The following is a 23760-nucleotide window of genomic DNA, read 5'->3' on the forward strand; positions in this document are numbered from 1 at the left end:
AATTATTGGGCTTATACAATAAATGTTGAAATAATATTGCTCGCATCAGCGTTTCGTATTTATGTGATGTCATTTATATATTATTGATTGATTAGTATTAATAACTATAATAATTTTAAGAACTATTGCGATAAAAAGAAATAGTAAATTCTTTTTAATTTGATATTTTCCAAAATACGATAATGTTTTTCAATAGTATAATAATCTGAGTTATTCTTTATTTTATAAAAGAATGAACATTTTAATCTCTTTCTTGCATGAATTATTGAAATGAGAATAAAAAATACATTATATAAATCGGTCACATTTTATCTCAGACTACGTATATCGATTCAGTCGCTGTGTGATACAATTTCTAACTCTATTTTATTCTCTTGTGATATAATCCACTATTTTTTTTCATTTTTCACAAAACTTTCCTATAAAATGTTATATTACTTTTTCGTCATTCATCAAAATAAATTTTCTATTTATTAATTTTATTACTAGCTCTTTACTGGGTAAGACTAAGCGATAATATTATGGTTGTTGTTACACTATCATATATACAGGATCATATTTATGTAAATTTAATACCTACGTGGTGAAAACAATAATTATAGTTTTTGGAATATTTACGTGCGATCGCATAACATTTCCATACTGAAATTATGACTTTTAAAATATGATCTTATATACAATCTGAACATATGCTAGTGTAATAACGCCCTAAGAGAAATTTCGGCTTTCAAAGTCTATGACGTTTTTTGTGCGTATTGTACCCATCCTTGATAAGGCAGTGGTGTGACCAGGTCTCTTCTTCTCCTGTGGTGACCGTGATGACCTGCGTAGATGACTTGGTGATCATCATGGTCATCATGTGATGCCAGTTTCTTAACTCCAACGATGGCTGACAGCAAAAGGGCTAATGCGGACACGGCTAGAGCCTGGACAAAAAAATAATAAAAATATATTATTCTTTTTTATCCTAAAATTGTCTAGCAGAAATTGTTTTAAGCCATAAGGCCACCCATTGTTTTAGTGTAAGCTGTTCTTGTAATTTTTTTGTGACAACAAGTTTACTGATATCTTTTCGAGAGAATAAAAGAGAGTATTTATTTTACTAATATAATTTTGTACATTTTTATTAATAATGAGGCCAACAAGAAGACTATACATTCATTGTAAAATGGCTTCCGTCATCTATGAACACTGGAAATTTGTGAATATATTGGTGGGCTTTTATTAAGAAAAACATATCGTGACTTATATATTACAGTATATAAGTCACGATATGTTATATAGACTTATATATAGTCGTGCACTCAAGAAAAAGTAAATAATCTCCCAATTACAATACCATGGGGCGAGAGGAAAAGGGATTATTAGTAACGGGACAGTCTCATCGCTAGCCTATCAGGTCTACCACCATGCAGTTCCATCGGAACCAGCGGAAGCCATCACGGTTAATTGTTGATGAACTCAATACGATGAGCCATCTGACGTCATTGGGCCATCGTGTCAAGTGTGAGTATAAGTGTGAAAGTGAGTGTGTGTATAAGTATGAAAGCAAGTACTTTCATCTTCACCTATCATCTCTTATCTCTTGTCCCGCCAGCGTTTACCGATAGAACAGGTGAAGTTAGTATGCCATTACCAGCACTAAAATAATACCATAGTGAAAAATGCGGAAGTAAAAAAGTATAGATAATGTCAGTCTTTCAATTATTCAAAACACTTCTTATTACACAAATTTTTAAATCAGAAAGATGCAGATGATTAGAAATCCTCGGAACAGTTACGTCGCTCCATGAGGCCTGTGAATATCCCAGAAAACTTCTGTTTAGCTATGCTAAACAAAAGTTTTCTGGGATTTTTCTATACTAGGCATGAGTTATACGCACAATGGCACAATATAGGCTTAGCGCAGAAAACAGAGTCCAATTTACATTGCATTATATTATATTATATTTCGGGACCATACGGCGTTTGAATATAAAACTATTTTTAATCTATTTCCTGTTTCGTTTGATCATAATAGATCAGCCTACGCCTTTTCCAGTTCTTATGTTCTATTTTCGTAACGTTCAACTATTTCGTCACCTTTTCATACGATATTTTTATGTAACATATGGTAACTAAGGACGAAAGATAAAAGGAATTCTAGTACTCAATATAATATAGATAAAATAATATGCCAGAGGCAGACTTTGTACAAAATTCGTTTGCTTGGGCACCTCTGTCCCATTCGTGTTTGTACCGTCAAGTAGCTATGTTTTTATAGCTGTGTTTCGGTTTAAAGGATGGGATACGGTAATGAATTTTAGGGTACAGAGGAATAACACCTGAGTCCACAGGAATGGCAACGCATGGTATCATCGGTGTCATGGGCGAAATAGTATAATCTGTTATGTCCACGGTACTGCTTATGTCTATAGGCGACGGTTACCACTTTCTATCAGATAGGCTATCAGCTTGTTTGCCATTCTAAATTTCATAAAAAAAACTTTTTAAATTGTGGATTATGTTGTTAACTCTGTTATTATTAAATCAAAATTAATATAATTAAAGCATTATTATCATAATTATTACCACGCGAACTAGCGTGCTATTTGATTATTTAGTAATAACAAAAAATAGGAATCGATTGTAGGTAAATAGAGTTCATTGCCTTGCTGCGTCATTGCGTAATGTAGGAGAAAATGATGACGTGGACTGCGAAGCTATTTATGGGTACGATTAGTGTTTGAACGTTGATAACTATTTTAATTTGATAAACCAGTTAAGAGTAAGTTTACTAAATTGAAGAAAAAGGATTTGTAACCTCATTTGTACTATTTGTAAACTAATAACGCTGGTATCCTGCCAGTGTTTACGCTAAAGAATTATGGGACTTAATCATGACACTTGGCACATCTTGATATATTATTAGGAATTAGTTACGATGGTTTCCAAACAAGACCACCAAGGGGGAAAGGGATTATTAGCAATGGATTTTGATAGCCCCCCTATTGCTAGCAATATGCCCTATCAGGTCGACCTTCATGTGTTTTCTTCTGGAAACCATCGTGAACAATTCTGGTTGAATTCGTCACGATGGGCTAACTGGCATCATCCTCATCTATCATCCTTCACTGGCGCCCATCTGGTTTATACCGATAGCGTAGGTGGGGTTACTATTTAATTATCATTAAAAAAAAATAAGACCACCTAAAGGTAGACCTGATAGGAATTTAAGTCAAAAACATAACAGCTCATGATTAATGTAGATTTCTGCAGTTGCTACAATAAACTACAAAATTGCAGATTTTTAGGTAATTAATGCTTGCTTGCGTTCTCGTAAAATATTTGACACTAGTTTTTTATACTAATGAGAGTTGCAAAGAAGCTAATTGCTTTCTATATGAAAGTAGCTGTGTTCTGTTTTGAAAGCATTCATACTGGAGTTTGCTAACATTTGCATAGCTGTCAAATAGAAAAATAAAAAAGAATATGAAATATTATTGTTTTTATTTTATAAACATTACCTGTTTCTGATACATGCGCTCATCTTAAATATGTAAATTACATGTCTGTTTTGTAAACCTCTCATCCAACATTATGTCCACATACATAATAGCCTACAATCATAAACAATTTTCCTACTAATAATATTCCCTGTTGTTTTGGTCAGATCGAACTATCAGAATGTAAAATTTTGAACCTATTAAATAATAGGTTCAAAATATCCTCCATTTTGTAAAACTAAATAGTTTTACAAAATGCAAGGTTACGCCTTTTAAAATATTCTCAAATAGTAACATCCATATGGCTCAAGTTTAGTACAACACTGTCGTATAGATAGTAAACAAACAGCTTTATCAGTTTTTTTCGCAAATTGAGTTTACTTTTCGCTTACGATGTACGTTATTAAACTTTTACGACACCATTTGTTCCTTATAGTGTATGATGTAATTCTGACATGATTGATTTCATATACACAGCGTGTTTGCCAGAGTGTTCTTAAACCCTATTATACATTTATATTTATTACAGTCAACCTGATAGATTCTAATTTAAAATTTTGTTACATTAATTTTCTAAAAATCTTGCTAGAATATGATTGAAGTTTAAAAATATAGCCAAATTGGTTTTGCAAGTGATGGTCTCAATCGTCCTTGTTCTAAATTATAGTTTTTTCTTTGTTTAAAATCGATATTGGACCATTGCAAATTTAAAAAGAAATGAGGAATTTGGTTTATTAGACCGTTCTCGAGTAATGCGTTTACTAACAGTGTGTAATTTATACACTTTATTATTTATGGTATAAATAATAGATAAAGGATGTACTTTAGGTTTGGTTGAATCAGTGCATTAAAAAATCTAATACATTTTTGTATACGTCAATGACAGACATGTATAACTTGTAAATCATCTTCATCATGATAATATCAGCCTTTAACTGTTCACTCTTTAACATAAGCCACCCCCTTGCGGTATTTTGCCAGTAGTTGCCACGCTTGGCAGGCGGATTGGCTACCGTAGTTAGACTTTGGAGATTTTTGGAGAGACGATACCCACGGGAATGGAAGAGGTGGCTTATTCTACTCGTATGTTGAGACCACACGGAATAACTTGTAAATACTTTTATATAAATAAGTAGGGACATAATAATTATAGCCTACAAGCATAACAATCATTTGGCTCTACTGTGATAGTAAACAGAACTTATCGTCAATTCCTATCATGTGTTATGTTTACATTTCGCTTACCGTGTAACAACGCCATAGTATAATAATGTTTATTGCGACAATACGGGATGTCATTGTGGCGTGATTGGGTTCATTTACATAGCGTGCTCCCTGGAGTCTTGTTAAAATTTATTTATAGATTGATTACAATGAAAACAAAAGATGTATATTTAGAGAAAAATATAAATAATCTTAATATAAATGAAGTCGAATAAGAGTTAGGCCTACAAAATTGGGAATGTAAATGTATGTATAGGTTTGTCCTCTTTGGGTTATTTATCCAAGGCAAGCACTGCCAATTTTTGTATATTTCGTCTATTGACAAATCTCTTGTTCTTTTGTAGTTATTTTTTTATGTAAATAAGTCTAATACAGGTTATTTATTTTAACGTACGTATATTTTGATGTATACTATATTATAGTTGAAAGACTACAATAGGAGAGATACATACTTATTCATAAAAAGATGTCTAATAAACTTATTTTCTTTATTTTTTCATTTTTAAGCTAAATTCATAATATTAATTTTTCCCTCTTTATTGTTCTAATATAATCGTATAGATAATGAACAGACAACATTGTTAAATTTAATCGCAAATTAAGTATGCATTTCGCTTACGATGTCACGTCATTAAACTTTTACGAGACTATGTAAAGTTTATTGTGATAGTACGTGATGTCATTGAGGTGATTGGTTCATTTACACAGCGTGTTTGCTGGAGTCTTATTAAAGAGGCATTTGTCTCTTTGTCTCTTTCTCTAACGTTGCGTTGCATAAAATTTATTGAGTCGGAGTTCTTGTAAATGACGTACCTATTATCTAAATTAGTATACACAGTGAATGGGAGCAACTGATTTTATTTTTAATTTATGTTTTATTTGACAGTGTTTATTAAATACTTAATTTGGAAAGTATATTTACGGCAGATAAATAAAGAGTTTACAATATCTTGGTACTGTATTTGTTTGTATGTATGTTATCGAGTTATCAAGTACTTGACAATAAAATATTATTTAGATTTGAATGGCGATAACAATAATAAAAGACAAATTAAAACGAATATTTTGTTAAGAAAGGTTTGCTTCGCAAAAAATGCCACTTTACGAGTACAAGACTGCCACGGCAGCAAACCCTTCCAATTGCACAATTATTAAAATCGATTCATAATTAGACAAGTTGCATAGATATGCACAAAAAAAAAATGAAAATCTCCTAGTTAATTAATCTAGTTTAATTCATGATTCCGTATAAAAATATGTGATAACAAATAATTATCTTAATTCGATATGAAAATCGAACTGATAACCCATTCATCAAGAGATTATCTCAGCTACTGTGACAATAATAAAAAGCATAAAGGATGAGACAGCGGGAATGTTAGTAGCTGAACTATCTGGTACGGCCAGGGAAAAAAACGTAAGTATGTTTTTAAAATAATAAAATATTATTTCATAACATTTACTAGATACATTAATTTTCAACTAGTAGTAATATCAATTACTAATTTAATTTTAAAATAAATTAATTAGGTAATTATTTGAAAACATGCCGGACGTCATTAGAAATTTAATTTTCACGTTTCGTCCATTGACTTGTTTAAGAGTATAAAAAAAATATTTACCGAATAATATGTTATTTTGCGGAAGTCTATATCACTGATTACTTGATTAAAATTTTGTGTTTAATTCCGTCATTATTAATACGTGCGCGACTACCAATATATAAGGACTAACTAGTGTTAGTAGTGGCTCTATAAATACTAATTACTGATTAATTGCCTAATGATGCCTTGTTTAGCGGTAAAACACGTGACACAATATCAGTATAGATTGAGTTAGTTCAAGGATAAACTCAAATGTTAGCTGTTGCACGTATAATACATTTTTCGATCTGATAATGCTGTTGGCTGCAAATGACCTTTACAGCTTCACCGGACGCATGCAAGAGTGAGTACAGATGGCGCTCCAAGCCCGTGAGTGGGGGAGCAACGAAGTGTTGACCCTTGAGCAAATAACTAGTAAAAAAAATTTTAAAATTATTTTAACCAATTGCAAGTATATTTAACATAGTATAATTATACATCACTCTATTATTATAAATGTCGTTCTTTAAGGCAGATTTCATGGAGTGGAATGGAATTTCGTACACGAATAATTTATGTCCAAACTAAAAACACAAGATACATAAAATAATGATTTATGTGAGCGAATCTACTGGATACAACTAATGATGTATATACATTACATACTCGCTACAAATATAAATTTATATACACATCGTTTAAAATATATGTATTTAAAATATATAATATATATATATTTCCCTAAGTATCCCGGAAAAATATCATTCACTGAACAGAACCGCTGCCTTTTTAATCGCATTATTGCTAATGCAAAAAACGTGAGAAAAAAAAATTTGATAAGATAAAGAAAAACGTGCAAATAGCATTTTTTTTTTATTCACGAATACACTGTAAATATCTGAATTAATACTAACGATTATCTTGTTGCTTTTTTTTCGATTACAATTGTTCTGTGTAGCTTTAGAATTGAACTACAACACTCCACGTTGACACTCCAACAATTAAAACTTGATAGTCATCATCATCATCATTATGAACATAAGCCTCTCCCTTAGGGGATTTTGCCAGTAACTGCCACGCTTGGTAGGCGGACTTGTAACTGCAGTTAGACTTTAGAGATGTTTTAAAAGGGACGCTGCTGCCCATCCATCGCCCTCCCTTAGTCCCTTAGACTTTAACAGTATATTAAAAAACTAACTATACTACACTCTACAGTTTATAAAACATTTCTACTAGCTGTGATCCGCGACTTTGCTAACGTGTCTGAGATATATTGATTGATCAAGACAATAAAAAGCCTGTGCTCTTCTTCGTTCTAAATATTACATGTACTCGTATACTTAAATTCGCTATGATTAGTTGAGTCGGCAATGATTCAACAGGTAGAAAACAAAAGCACATATTTATTTAATTTTTTCATGCAACTTAGAATAGCAAAAAAAGCTAACGGCCCACCTGATTGAAAGTAATAACCATCGTCTGTAGGCATGAACAATACCATGGACATAAAAAAGTATACTATGTCGCCTATAATTCATGCATTGTCGTTCCTGTGTAATAATAATACATATATAATTAATAAGAATATTATATAATATAGTGGAGCTTGGTATAGGTAAAATATTATTATGCGCATTTCCCTACTCTCAATCCCTGACTAATGAACAGAATAAGTTCATTTATAGTATAAATAATTTAATTTATTCGATGACATATCATTGTAATGATATATTTTATTTTGAAAGTAACAAATTTGTTACAAATTATTATATGACGGGAGGCAATTTTTATCTTCCTAAAAAACAAAAAAAGACTATTGCTAGTTTACTAGCGTATAACATTTATGATCCCATTATAAGTAGTATAACGGGTTTAATTAATAATATTAGTAATTATACTAATAATGTGACATGTGTTAATTTAAACTAACATCTACGACATTGGTTAAGCCACAGGATATGGTCATTATTCATCAAAATATTCGTGGCTTCTCCAGCAAAGAATTAGAATTAAGTCTTTTCTTAGAATCTAACAATGTACGGGTGTTATGTCTGACAGAACATTGGCTTAAACAATATGAAATAATTTGTCCTTTTGAACATTATAATATAGCTAGTTTTTTTGCTAGGAACAATGCCATTCATGGCGGGTCAATTATTATTTTAAAAAATGATGTAGAATATAAAAACCGTCAAGACATTGTAAATATTTCTATTGAGCAAACAATTGAACTATCTTGCGTAGAATTAGTTACTTGTATAATAATTTGCGTTTATCGTCCGCCATCGGCTTGTTTTGATTCTTTTGAACTGGCTATGGAGGAAGCATTGAGACGAGTCGCACGGAGGAATAAAACATTATTTGTATGTGGCGATTTTAATGTTGATTTATTATCGGAATGCTCAATAAGCTTAAGATTGATTAACTTATTTAAATCATTTAATTTGCACAATCTTTTTTTAGAACCCACTAGGGTCGCAGGAAATTCTGCCACTTGTATAGATAATGTTTTTTGTAATTGTGAAGTAAAGGTGAAAATGAATTTCGACTGTCTTGGATCTGATCATTACGGACAAAAAGTTATAATTGAAACTAAGGGATCCAAAGGGACTCAAACAATTACATGCAGACAAATAACACAAAAGAATTTGGCACGTTTTAAAAATAAAATTGAACATAAAATATCTAGTGTCATAGTACCTCAATATGACCCGGACATTGTATGTGAACATATTTTTAATTTAATTGAACATGAAGCTAGCAGTGAATTTAAAACAAAAACATTTTCAACTAGTGTAAAATCAAAGTTTTGTGACTGGGCCACGTTTGGTATTTATAAGTCTAGGGCTAATCTTTACGAACTTTACGAAAAACTGAATTTTCATTTAATGTTAGACATAGACACCTATATAAATATACATTGTAAATAAACTGGCTTTAAAAAAAAAAGTAATTCAATTGAGTTTCTTGCCAGTTCTTCTCAATTGGATCTATATACCGAACTGGACGGTAGGGTAAATATAAAATTATAATATAAAAATTTGACGTTCATAAGCGGCTAAAATGTCCTACATGAATAAATGATTTTTGAATTTGAATTTGAATTTGAATTTGAATAACATGTAAGTCACTTTCATTCGACTTTCCATTGTATGTTTATTTATATATTTTTTTTCATATAATGGCTTAATTTTCTGTCTGTACCTACATGATTCATATACCATTTCACTTTGTCACGCAGACCGAACAACGGGGCCTGTCTGCGTAATTATTCACTTTTACCAATTAGCTAGATACTAGTCTCTCATTCCAACATTTAGCAAGCTTTACGATGTTGTGAATTAGTGTTTTGTTCTATCTAATTGTATTCATTATATTTTTTTTTATGCAACATAAAATAACCAACAAGCTGACGGCTTGCATGATGGAAAGTGGTAACTGTCGCCTATAGATATAAACAGTAACATGGACATAATAAATCATATTGTGATACCCATGATACCCTTCATACGTTGCCATTCTCGTAATTTTATTACTATATCCTACCCTTCAAACCGGAACGCAGCCATGCAAACGCAACCGCTTCACGGTAGAAATACGAATGTAAAAGATGACTTTTATACAGTCTTATTTCTGGTAGTCGTTATAATGAGTTTTTTTTTTTTATATACACCTTCACTAGATCTCTTAAGATCTTAGATAAGGCTTAATTCAATGAAGATTTTCTTGTACATAATAATCTGAAAAGAATGTTTGTTGAATTTCTTGCGAATTCGTCTCAACAGATAACAACACCCCAAATCCTCCAGCAGTTTATTTAAATAAAGATTCTTTCTATATATATATATATATATATATATATATATATATATATATATATATATATATATATATATATATATATATATATATATATATATATATATATATATATATATATATATATATATATATATATATATATATATATATATATATATCATTCTTACGCTTCCCTAAGGTTGGCTGGAATAGAATGCTTTTAGCATTACATTAGACCTTACTAGATTCTGAAATTCTAGATTAAAATCGGAACTTGTAGGGCTGCTCTCCTACGTCCCACTACCTGACCTTCCCGTAACGCTACGCGATTCAGCTCGTCTCGTACTTAAGAATAAATAAATTTTGTTCAAAGTCCAACAAATAAATTAAACGTATGACAGCGATACCGTTATATAAAGTTTCACGCAGAAGTAGCCATGTGTAGATAAGTAGTTATATGTTTATTTCACGATTGTCATCAACTAATAATTTACAAACAATCTTAGAATACAATCTTCCCCAATCTAATGTGGCATCAACATGCGAACGTAAACGTAAGTCATTGTAGAAAAAAGGTCTGATATTATAGAAAAATAAGTACAAGGAAATTATGTTTTTATTTGGTACAAACTACGCGTGGATTTGAGGAGTAGGAAAACCAATGAAGGCCACCACGTCTAGATGCCATATCGAGATAAAAAAATATATTAGATTTTAGTTTCGACTTTTACAAACACAACTGTAAAAACCGCATTCAATTTGATGTAGTAGTTTTAGCGTGATGTCAGAACACTCATATAAACAAGCAGACAGACAAACAGACAAAATTTCTAAAAAATATAAATGGTAGGCTTTTATTATCCCTACCAAAATACGTATGCTAATTTTCTTTAAATATCTCCCACGTACAAACATCTTTTAGTTATAATTTTACTAGTATTATATTAGTAAGATAAAATATCGTGTGGTCCAGACATAGAATAGACCATCCCATCCTTTTCCGTGGGTGTCGTGCTTGGATACCTCTGTCCCATTTGTGTTTCTACCGTGAAACAGTTGTATTTGCATGGCTGTGTTTCGATTTGAAGGGTGGAATATGGCGTGAATTTACAGGGTACAGAGGAATAATACCTGAGTCCTCAGGAGTGGCAACGCATAGGGGATATCATGGGCGAAACAGTATACTCTGTTATGTCCATGGTACTACTCATGTCTATAGGCGACGGTTACCACTTTCCATTAGGTGGGCCGTCAGCTTGTTCGCTATTCTAAGTTATATAAAAAAAGGCAACCAAACGAACGAGTGGCAGCAGCGTCCCTCTTAAAACATCACCATAAGCCAAACTGCGGTTGCCAATCCGTCTGCTAAGCGTGGCAACAACTAGCAAAATCTCTCCAATGATAAACTGCCATAAGGAAAGAGAGCGTTCCCTATGGCAGTCTATGAGGGAGACCTATGTTCAGCAAGACAAAGTTAAAATGACTAAATGAAAAGATAAGATGGAATGGATAAATAAGCTAATCACGCGCCTGATGGAAAGTGAAATAACAGTATTATAGACATCACGGCTACACTATTCTTTTCTATTTGAAATACATTAATTCCTTAATAATTTATTGTCAAATTCACTATCTGACATTTATAGTAGGCAATTACGAACAAAACAATCGAATTAAAATCTATTATCCGGATAAAAAAATTGAAAAGTTACAAATGATTTATGTCACAGACTATGTCGATTGAAAATATACTACTGTACTCGTATTATGTACATGAAAGTTGGAAATATTTTATCAGTATTAACATAGATTTGAATCGAATTGAAATCGAATCGATTAATTCGGTTGTACATCGATAATTTTACCACGAAATATTGGCATTTGATAAGTTAAGGCAGTTTAAAATAGAATGTTTGTTATGTTTAACTTGAAAATGTCAATGATATTTGAAAATGTCATTTAATATAAATTTTATTTTTATTTTTTACTCGATTACATGTTTTAACGTAGCATTTTTAAGCCCTGTACTTTTGTAAAATTACTTAAATAGTGAGACAGTATTAGATTGATGCATAAATTTAATTTTTTTTTTATAATTTAAGTACAAAACTTGTTACAAAATAACTTACAATAACCTTAACGAAATTATATGATTTATCCAAATAGTTTTTAATTCATTTTCAGTAAAATAAGAATTATCACAATCAGTTAAACATTGGAGAACATATCGGATAACAAACCCTTTGCCAGAAACTTGTTGAAATTTCAAGATCGTCCTGGTTGTAATACGGTTATTTTATCTACATAATCGCATTAATATCCGCCTCCTAAAGCCTCTATTCATTATATTTCAAGTCGTGTCCTCATCACATTTGTTTTATAATAGCTTGACACGCTTCCACATAGCCTAGAGCAGATAAAGGGATAGTAGAATCTACAAAAGAGGTTTTTTTCTCTCAATGATGAGATGCCCTGTACCAGTTCTTATCAAATACATTTTATTGAAATAAATCAAACCATACCTTCATAGTCAGAAGACCCAATCCACCAATACCGGCAGCACCGACAGCCTTCGCGAACATCAGACCAAGTAGAGCTACGCCACCTCCTCCTCCGCCTTTGCCTCTTCCCGTCACTAGAAAACATAAGTCGATAAATAATCCGGCTCGAAGGATTATAAATTTAAAAATAATTTTAAACCTAAATAAGAATATATAAATTGTATATAAAATTATGAAAAAAAAATATGTTTTACTTATACATTTTTAAATTTGATTTTTGTTATATTTAAATAGCTGCATTATTTAAATAAAGTTTATAGCTAAAGCTAGTTTTCTGTACATACATTATGTCGTATCATTATTTTATATTATGAGGTCAAATAAAACTTAAAAAAATATAAAATGTTATTAGTCTAGTTTTGATCGTTACTAACCAAAATTAGAATATAAATATTCCAACTTTTGACAAATAAAAAATTTGTATTTGTAATTCAAATCTATGTTCAAGAAACTTAGACACTGGTAAATAGAAAAACCAAATTATTTGTAACATAATTAAAGTGTACATTATTATATAAGATTATAAAAAAATATAATTAATATAAAAAAATAGGTTAAAAATTTTATTTAATATAATTTTATTAGTTTTAATAATCTAATTAGTTATTGTCAAAAAAATAAAGTGTGTCAGTTAAATACACGATTTTATTTATTTTATAATTATATGAATAAATATATAAAAAATATTATATATTATATTAACTTTTGGCCCGCTACTTCGTACGTATGGATTTTAGAAATAGGGCTACCAATGATATATATCACTTCTTATTGGCGTATTAACGTGAAATATATTCAAAGTTTTAAGTTAAATCGCCAAGAAACATAATTATGAAAACGCGTTCAATTTGGTGCAGTAGGTATTTTTGGGTGATGCAGGAACAAACATATAGATAGACAGACAAAATTTCTAGTAATTTAAAGTTTTGGCTTCTGTTCCTTTTATTAAGACACATTATTATCATCATACGAGTATTTTTTTAAATATCTCCCATGTATAAACAGCACCTAGTTACAGTTTTATTAAGTTAGTGGATTATATAATTATAATATATATTATTGGCTATTTATATATCTAATTATGACATCATTAAATTAGCAGGATATAAGAAATATTTAAACATAAAACTAATATTATATCAATTGCTGAAAAAAATTAATATCAGACCAGAGGGAGACTTTGTACAAAAGTCGTTTGCTTGGGCACCTCTGTCCTAATCGTGCTTCTAATGTGAAACAGTTGTGTTTACATGGCTGTGTTTCGGTTTAAAGAGTAGAATATGGCAGTGAATTTACAGGGTACAGAGGTAAATAGGGCGGGGGTGGGGGGTCATGGGCGAAACAGTATACTCTGTTACGTCCATGGTACCTACTGCCCATGTCTATAGGCGACGGTTACCATTTTCCATCAGGTAGGCCGTCAGCTTGTTTGCCATTCTAAGTTGTATAAAAAAAAGAAAGAAAAAAAAACAAATTAGAAATGAAATATTTATGAAATCAAAGTCAGTTTTATGCTTAAAGAATAAAAGATCAGTATTTAATTATTGAACTTTAATACACTTAGATATATAGTGCAGAATAGATAGAAATAACCTATACTGCTAAAATTTCTATGAGTTTTGGTGTAAGCGTACTAAAAGAGGATGAAACATAATAAGCCGGGATAAAGAATCCCGGTCAGTGAATATATCCTAGTCACGTGGACGAAGGATATAACTGGTAACAAAATAAATATCAATTGGGGTTACGTAGATAAATATCAATGAAAATAACATAATGTGCGCAAAAACAGGCCTCAAGGTATTATAGAATCGTGTCACATTCAGAAAACTAGTCGAAGAAATTCAATAGATAGCATTGATCGAACACCGGAAGGTCTTCCGGTCTGGAGAACCCTCACGAATGGCTGATCTTGTAAAACATTAATTCAGATATTTTGGAGACATGCGTAGGAATATTTTGGCTCGAAATAGCTAGCTATTCTCTACGAATTTACTTTCGTAAATTAGGATAAAATTATTCCATACTAGGATTTACCTGCGACTTCGTCTGCGTGCTCTAGAATATTCAGTGATTGATGTAAAATGTAGCCTATATCCTTCTCCATCTCATATAGTACGTAATAAGAGGTAATAATTAAACAAATTCAAATAAACTCACTTTCACATTGATAACACGAGATTAGCAAGAATGTTAATGCAGGATATATTCTACCGGTCTATCAATTTCTTTCAAATCAGCAGCTTTACAAAATTTTTCAAATTTACAAAAGTTTAAAAAGAAGAGAACAAACACCCCGACATGTATCTTCTGAAGTTATTTTTGAAAGGTAATAGTTAATAAAAGGCGAAGCAGTATACTCTGTTATGTCCATGGTACATAACAGAGTCATGTAGTCATGTCTATAGGCGACGGTTACCATTTTTCATCAGGTCCATTCTAAGTTGCATAAAAAAAATTTTTTTAGTCTATTTATTGTTGACGACTGAATCACTCTTCAGTGCCGTCTTTTGGGTAAACTCATTAGGACAGCTTATCTATGGTATAAATCTGAAAATCTCTCAAATTTTTTATTGGACCAATTGGGAAAGAATATTATTAATAATAATATACTAACTATTTAATCCAATTACTCTATTTTTAACGTTATTACGTTCTTTTAAGATTTATTTGTATATAGTAAATATGTGTCATTCAACCCCGAGTAGGTACTTATTAAAGTTAGTAGATTTTCATCTTGAACATTAATATTCTTGTTATATCATCCGTTAATTGTCCATTTCTGAACATATATATATATATATATATATATAATTATTTATATATATATAACATTATTATATATATATAAATAATTACATATATATATAACATTATTTTTTGCTTATTCCAACTGTGCTTGCAACTTCGAGTAATTAGGAAAGCAGATATTCCCGAAATATAGAAGGAATTTTTATACTTTTTTTCTATGTTATTTTTTTACTTTCTGGAGATATAACTTTTCTGACTCGAAACTAAAAAAATCCCATAAATATAAAATTAAAGTCCGAGTATAAATTTAAGTAACTTTGTAGTTACATACGTACCTTACTTGATGGACATTTTGATAATAACATACGTGTATTATGTACGTACTTAGTACACTAAGTTAGTACATATATGTTATTAGATATACTTAAATAACGTTATATTATTCTCGGCAATAGAGTAATTACCTACATCAATAAGAAATAAGATATCCAGTTAGAGAGCCATTGATATAACCAACCACTCGTCTTGGTTTCGGTTAAAGACCTTACTATAATAATTTTAGGTTTCTATTTATTGTAAACAAGTGTATTGTCAATCAAATCAGTATTTTGACCCTAAGTTTTCCTATTTATTCGATAATACATGTATGTGTACAAGGCATAATTAATGCTAAAAGTATTCTCTTCCAGTCAAACTTAGTGTTACAATACTCGAATGCTATACTAGTAATAATTGATAAACATACATACTAAAATTTACATATATAGAATACATTTAGGGACTACAGTATGGGCTTCTTTGAAAAGGATAAATTAAGGTTTCTTCAGGGTCGGCAACGCGCACGTGACACTCCTAGTGTTATAGGCGTGCATAAGATACAATGATCGTTTACCATCAGACGGGCTATATACTTGTTTGCTACCTTTGTGGTATAAAAAATATATATAAACAAATAAATATATATAATTCATAAATATACTTACGCATATATGAAATATACTATAATATACACGAAGATGAGGATAATTACTGTTATAAACTTATCCCTAACCTAAACCTCATTTTTCATTTATATGAAGTCTGTCAGTATTTTATACCTAAACGATTTGAAGTATAAGGGCCGATTCTAAAGCTGCTTTTTTTTAAACTCATCTCCTGATTTAATATTATACTTTAATATGATAAATTAATAAAATTGCTGCCTTATGGACCATCATAAACTAATATTATGATAATTTTGACGTAAATCTATTAGAAAATCAGTTCATATTAATCCTTACAAATAAGATTTCGCTGTAATATTAAATGAAAATAGAGAAATACTGCCTCAAAATCGACCCTATTGTCATACTTGAGTATTGTACCAGGTTACACATGACTGTTATTTTATTTGTCTTAATTCTTAAGTTTTAATGCTAAATATTCATTTTTTGATGATATAAATTATTATAACATCAAAAAATGAATATGGCAGACAAACTGTCACTTGTATGCCAAGTTGCAAACTAGGCAGAGAGAACCCACCACCGAACGCCCTCTATCTCTACTTAATAGTTGTCCTTATACGAGTATATTTTCAAAAAGCCAGTACGTCTTAACAAAGTTTTGTTAACTCTTTTTTAAATTCACCTTTTTAATTTTACTACAGTATGTTGTTTTTTGTTATATGTAACTTTTTAATTAGTTCTAATATAAAACTGTGTAATAAATAATAATTCACTTGCACTATTTATTTATTTAAATAACTTTATTGACCATAAGAAAATATGGCACTAAATGCAGACTTATGTAAGTAGCACTCTGTGCCAGATACCCTTGTGCTATGCCTAATAGTTAAAAAATAAAATGAATTTAGAAACTTATCACTCACAAGGCATAGCCCACACTTATATAATTCTTATTAGTATTATTTAATGATTTCTTAATATATGCAAATTAATTTTATATTTTTTTTTTTATTAAATGTAATGATTTATAATATATATTTATTTATTAATAAAAACTGATTCGTGTCAAGCACGTTATTTTTTAATAATATGTTCAACATGTTTATTTACAATAAGCAAACCATGTTAGCCACTCACCTGTGTTATTTTTACTAGATTCATCCACGGTCTTCAACGATTCCGCCAAAATCCTCGTCAGTTTGTCTTTTTCGATCAATGTTGGTAATTTAACATGTAACTCGTGTCCTTGCAAAAACTTTGCCATCCGAAATAGTACCGAGTTCTCTCCGAACGATCTGCCTTCATCTTCCAAATTATTCACTGGTATACTAACTAACTTCACACCGTCAGCCAACTGTAGATCACCATCCAAGAAACCCCCTAAGACAGAAGAGGTAAACGCCAAGAAAACTGCCAGCCGAAACATTTTCTAAAGAAAGTCACTTGAGCAATAAGACAGAAAGGGAGATATAAGTGCTTTTATAGTGATAGCTTTCAAAAAAATGAACAAGAGTCGGCGCGATGGCTTTGCTGTGCGCTCAGTAAGTGGAAAAAAATTGGTCCATTCTCAATCGCGTTCGAGCGTTTGTAATTGTAACAAATGTCAACGATACTCAAATGTCAACAATATTGTTTGAATTGTTTCATTTTATTTTTATGGTATCGAAATTGAAATATTACGTTTACATAACTGGATAAATATAATAATAATATAGTATCTTACAGTCACACCAATTGCCTGATTCTCGAGCTCATATCTCAGAAAACCTTTATTATCATGAAAGTGCATTTGTTTGTTTAATACTCATAGGTGACAATGGTTCAACAAATCGTTATGAAATTTAATATTTGGCAAGTAGAATAAGTTATATTTCCTATCAATCAATATTATTTTTATATCACGAAGGTGGCATAAGTGCATGGCTAGTCTAAAGGTAAACGGTCACTGTAACCTTTAAAAGTTACGTGCGTTTTGTCGATTCTGAAGATAATTTAATACATCCCATACTGTACTCATAGTCTCAGATAGATTTATGAACTCAAATAGTCCTTACTGACATTAAGTGAAAGTAAGTTTGTTTGTTCTCTTCCTAATACTTACGTACTTTTTTATTTATTATTTACGTACTATTATTATGATTATGTACATATATATAAAGTCCTATAGTATACTCTTTATATATATATATATATATATATATATATTCGAAATCCACAATGTATTTATTATAATATTTTTTCAACAGACAACTACAGATTTTATTACAGTTAATTATTTATTAATAGGTACAATAAAATTAATATAGTTTATAGTAAAAAAGTAAATATTTTAGTTACACAATAACGTGTTAATTATTTACTGTGGCAAAACAAAATCATAATGGTGTAGGTTAAAAGAAAAAAAATACTTTAATTGAAATAAAAATTCTTAGATTGAAATAGACTTATACATAATAATAAATTTCTTTTATAATAAAATATGGAATATAATATTTTAAATATACGTAACAGCGTTTACTAATTTATTAAATTAATTAACTATTATAAAATTAACAACTATTTGCAGAATGACGCTGATCAAGATCGCGGCATTGAAACTACCTTATAAATAAAAGTAAAACAATAGTTTACACTTGTAGATATCTAGCTAAACTAACTAGAAGAGACACTTCAAGTAAACAGGTCCATTCATAAAGTAAGTAGTAAGGTTATACATTTCTGTTTAAGAAATTCAATTTTAGAAGCATTGTATAAAATATAATAAATTATATTGCTTCGTTATTGAATATCATACACATTGTTACAAAATTGTAACAGAAGTGATTGTATATTATTATTTATATTTATAAAATCATTTGTCTTGACTGACTATTAAGCACAGCTTAAAATTACCAAGTCTAGTAGTCTAGTCAAGTTTTACAATTTCCAAATTGTAAGTTTTTAGACTTGGTAGTTTTTATTTATTTTATTCTTAGCTGTAGTTACGTAAACTATTAGCTAAGAATTATTGTGAAATTTTCAATTAACTTAAAAGAGAGGGCCTATTTTATGAGCCCTTCCTCACATATCTAAAACATAACGTTAAATACGCTATGGTAACAAATGATAATTAAAGATTGTGTCCCATAATAAAAAAACTGACTTCAATTGTTACAAAACCAGTTATTTTGATTTAAAAAAGAAACTACTAAACCGCTTTAAAAAAATTCCGAACTAATAGAGTTATAGTAACAATCATAAAAAATGCAACCGAATTGAGAACCTTCTCCTTGTTAAAAATGTTTGAAGCTATGAGTTTTTTTTTTTTTTATAATAATATAAGTGTCATTTCATGTTTAGCTAATTCCACGTTTACGGTTTCAGACGGCAAAATAATGTTCAACGGGCGTTTTACGCCGTCGGCGAGAAGTAAACGTTTGCTTTTCTATTTGCAGCGACCAAACAGGTGAGAGTGTTAGGACTGAAAGTTTTAATCTCATAATAAGGGCCAGAAAAGAATGAACGTAACTGGCCACTTTTTTCTTTTTTTTTATCTACCATACTAAATTGTTTTTGACCGTGGTCTCCGGTTAGAAAAGTTTTCGTCAAAACTAAAATCTTTTATATTGCCATCTTAATGATTTGTATCACCATAATGTGTATTTCATACTATATTTGTCATGGGATTTATATTTTATTATATAATTATTTATATAATTATGTTTATAATTATTTAGTATATATATTTATTGTTAATTCTCCTTATTAATTAAAAACCCAAATGTTTCATACATCTATTTTAGCCATTAACGTGTTTAAAATTTATTTTGGGCATTTTTTGTATATATTTTTTTTCTTAGTTTATATTTTAGCAATTCTAATAATAATTTTCGATATGTATATAGTTTACTCTCGACTTTTTCGTATAATAATTACACCGTGGTTTATGTGACTCTGTTTTTTTTTATAAAACAAAAAGATATCATATTATTAGAGATTGAAATTTTGATAAATCGGTCTGTATAAATAATATTATAAATGTGACAATTTGAAGAGATGTTAGTGTATTTGTCCTGAAAATAACGATAGTTACAATATATATAAATCAATTAGGAGTCATACAATTTTCACTATTATAATATATTTATTAAACGAAGCTGACATTGGAGTAAGTACATTTTACAGTTATTGAATGCCATTACAGGTATTAATGTCTCAGATAGAAAACGCACGCAGGGAATTCTGGCATCTCATGAAGAGCAGAAAAAAAAAGACTTGTTTACAGATATTAAGAAGAGTAAGCTAGACGTTATTACAGAAATGTTTTGTTGGTATTAAATGGTAAGATTTCGCGCTGCATGCTTTATAGTTGTTTGCAGAAACCCTCAATATCGTGACACAATTTGTGTGATGCGGGTAGAAGAAAAAACTTCTGCCTCAGAAGTAGAGACATGACAGCACTACATTAGTCTATCCGTGACCACGGCCGGTGTAACATGGTTGAAACGTTGAGATAATTCAGGTAAAATATCATAGTTTACCTAAATAATGGTGATTTGTTGGATACTCAGTGAATTTTCTGTACTTATATAGCAGTAGCCTGTTTACATTGGATTTATATGCCATATATTCGTATGTTACTAGTAAACATTTTGATCGACTCTCTGAATGTAGCCTCAAAGGTTTGCTTTACTGTACTATAGTGATATTTTGTGTAAAGGTTTCCCTTTGACATCACATCTCTTCGATTCCTATACACTCGATACCTAGGATTCACTAAGACTGTTCTTGGTAATCCTTTAACGTAAATTGATAAAGATTCATGGGTACAATCCCGTTTATGATGACGAACTAAAGAAAGACAGATATATCTGTAATTTTTTTTTAATATAGGTATGTTTTTCTATACAGGAATTTTGTAGTGTAGATTAAAGTATTACACTTAAAAAATATTATTGTTATTAGTTTTTTCTTATTATAAATTCTTATAAAGTTATATTAGATATAGTTATTATGGCCATTCGCAATAGTCGACGATTTCACTTTATAAACACAAAATATAATCTAAGACACAAAATTATACATTCGAATCAGTCGCGTAACATGCGCTGAAATATAAAGTCTAATTATTAAACCACTTCTCTTTTTAAGTCGGTTAAAACACTAGAAAGTACCAATTCGCTGTTGATTCTTGTTATTAAAATAAGTTGCTTATTTCAAGAACGGCGGATTATCTAATCAGTACACATTAGTACGTGGCAACTACTGGTAACCCCCCCCCCCTCCTTATGGGGGGTACTTATGTTCAGCAGTGGACAGTTAACGGCTGATATGATGGTGCTAGTGAAAACCTTAGTTTATTAGACAAATAATAGGTTCAGAGTTTCTAAAAAATGGTGAACTTTTTCTTCACCACATAATTGCATCAATCGCCTGATCATCGAGCTTGGGTATCCTGTATTATAAGGAAATAGACTATAAACATTTATGGAACCCATTTAACTAGGGGGGGGGGGAGGGATTGTTAGTAGTAGTTTGTAACGGGTTCTAACAGCTTCATTGCTAACAATATACCCACCCAGTCAAGTTGACCTCGCTACTCTCTCTGAAAACTTGCATATCATGCATTAAAAAATGGCACTTTTTAATGCATGATAATGGAATAGTAACCCCACCTGCGCTATTGGTATACACTGACGAAGTACCAGTGAGGGATGACAGGTGAAGAGGAAGCAGGTTAATTAGCCCACCGTGACGAATCTAAGAATAAACCAATCAAGATTGTTTCCAGGGGGAACCACGGTGAGGTCGACCTGATATAGTATATTGCTAGCAATAGTGCTATTTATCTCCATTTGAAAACGTGGTTAATTATTGTCAAATTTGTGGCCTAACTGGCTTGCTGTTATCCTCACCTATCACCTCTCACTGGTGCTCCAGCAAAGTACACTTAGTACTACAGAGAACAGTAGCAACAGGTGAGGTTACCATTAAAAAAAATTACTCCATTTATTACATTCTAGGCCTAATTAATATAAGTTTCGTTTCTTTTTTAAATTTTATAATATAAGATTCATCATCATCATCTTCCTACCCTTATTCCAATTATTATTTGGGATCGGCGTAATATGTTTTCCTCTTCCATTCTTTTCTATTCCCAGTCATTTCCGCATTCACTCCCATTCTGGCCATATCGTCCCTCACACAATCCATCCATGTCTTTTTAGGTCTTCCTCTGCTCTTATAGCCATCTACATTCATTCTTAATACTTTTTTTTTAATTTATTTTTATAATTTTTATAATTTATATCATTTAAATTAAATAATATAACAAAGTATATTATTTAATTAAAACTTATTTCCAGATATAAAATTTAAATGGCCTTAATTACTATAATATTTATCAATAGATCAATGCACATTGATTGCAAGAAAAAACATTTTAATCGGTAAAGAATTGGCATAAGATATCATATAAATATGAATGATTGAAAATAAACAAGCCATACCTACAAACCAGTTGTATAACTAGATCAAGACGAAAAAATAGATAGATACCTACTCGCCTACATAATACGTTAATTTCATACTCTTACTTAAAATTTAAGTAGAATAAAATCATCAAAACTGTGTATCCGTTAAGTTAATCGAATAGAAAAAATAAAACATTATTTGTAATAGAAAGAGACAAACGCATACATGCAACAACTAAGCTCATAGAGAGTGAAAGTGAGGCATAATAACCATAGCCCGTAGAAAGCCCGCCAAAAAACGCTCCAGTTTTTTTTTTTTATTTGTAGACTTTTTTCGACGCTGACAAAGGAATTGAATATCGATGTGATATTTAATGCTCTATTTGTAGAAATCGAAAGTTACGTTTGATTGTTACGATACCTGTTTTATAGTGACGCCATTATTAGGGCGGTTTCACACTGTTTACGCTTAATTTTCAACCGATTTCAAAAAGAAGAAGGTTCTCAATTCGGATGTATTTTTTATGTATTTTTTTCTTATTATTAGTATCATTATCTTATCAGTTTTTAACTGCCCTCTGCTAAACATAGATATATCATCTTCCTGTTCTTACCTTAAGTATTTGAGGTCGGCCTAATGTGATTTAATTCATGTTACACAAGGGTTATAAGTGGTACGACCGATCGCCTGCCTCTCGTTGATCTTTCATGGGAATGCATTTGTTGCTAGTATCCGCCACCTACGATATTGAGGAAAGATAGTTGAAAAAGAAGAGGGATGTGATGAGTGAGTACTGAATGTTGGTAAGAAAGGGAGGATGGATTTATGGAGAAAAAGAAAGGAGGGAAACTGCAGTTGCGAAGAGGATACTGATCAGAAAATGCAGTGGTTAGGGAGGCCGGGGTCGTGTTTTTTTTTAATGGGTGAAAATGGATTGGTAACCCCGCCCGCGCTA

General features: G+C 30.7%; 2 protein-coding genes across 2 annotated transcripts in view; both read right to left on the reverse strand.

The window, feature by feature from the left end:
- LOC113514504 (uncharacterized) overlaps positions 1 to 23760 on the reverse strand; it is a 408650-nt gene that overhangs the window by 12780 nt on the left and 372110 nt on the right. The gene's annotated exons all lie outside the window — the stretch shown is intronic.
- Positions 100 to 17785, reverse strand: LOC113514510 (uncharacterized). Its single transcript, XM_026898600.3, has 3 exons — positions 17490 to 17785; positions 12616 to 12728; positions 100 to 926 (listed from the first exon to the last, which is right to left on the reverse strand). Exons 1-3 carry the CDS (start codon positions 17776 to 17778, stop codon positions 735 to 737), a joined length of 594 nt encoding a protein of 197 aa, XP_026754401.1. The 5' UTR covers positions 17779 to 17785; the 3' UTR covers positions 100 to 734.

This window comes from Galleria mellonella, unplaced genomic scaffold (genome assembly GCF_026898425.1).
Source record: "Galleria mellonella isolate WM207_F2 unplaced genomic scaffold, CSIRO_AGI_GalMel_v1 utg35, whole genome shotgun sequence".
NCBI lineage: Eukaryota > Metazoa > Arthropoda > Insecta > Lepidoptera > Pyralidae > Galleria > Galleria mellonella.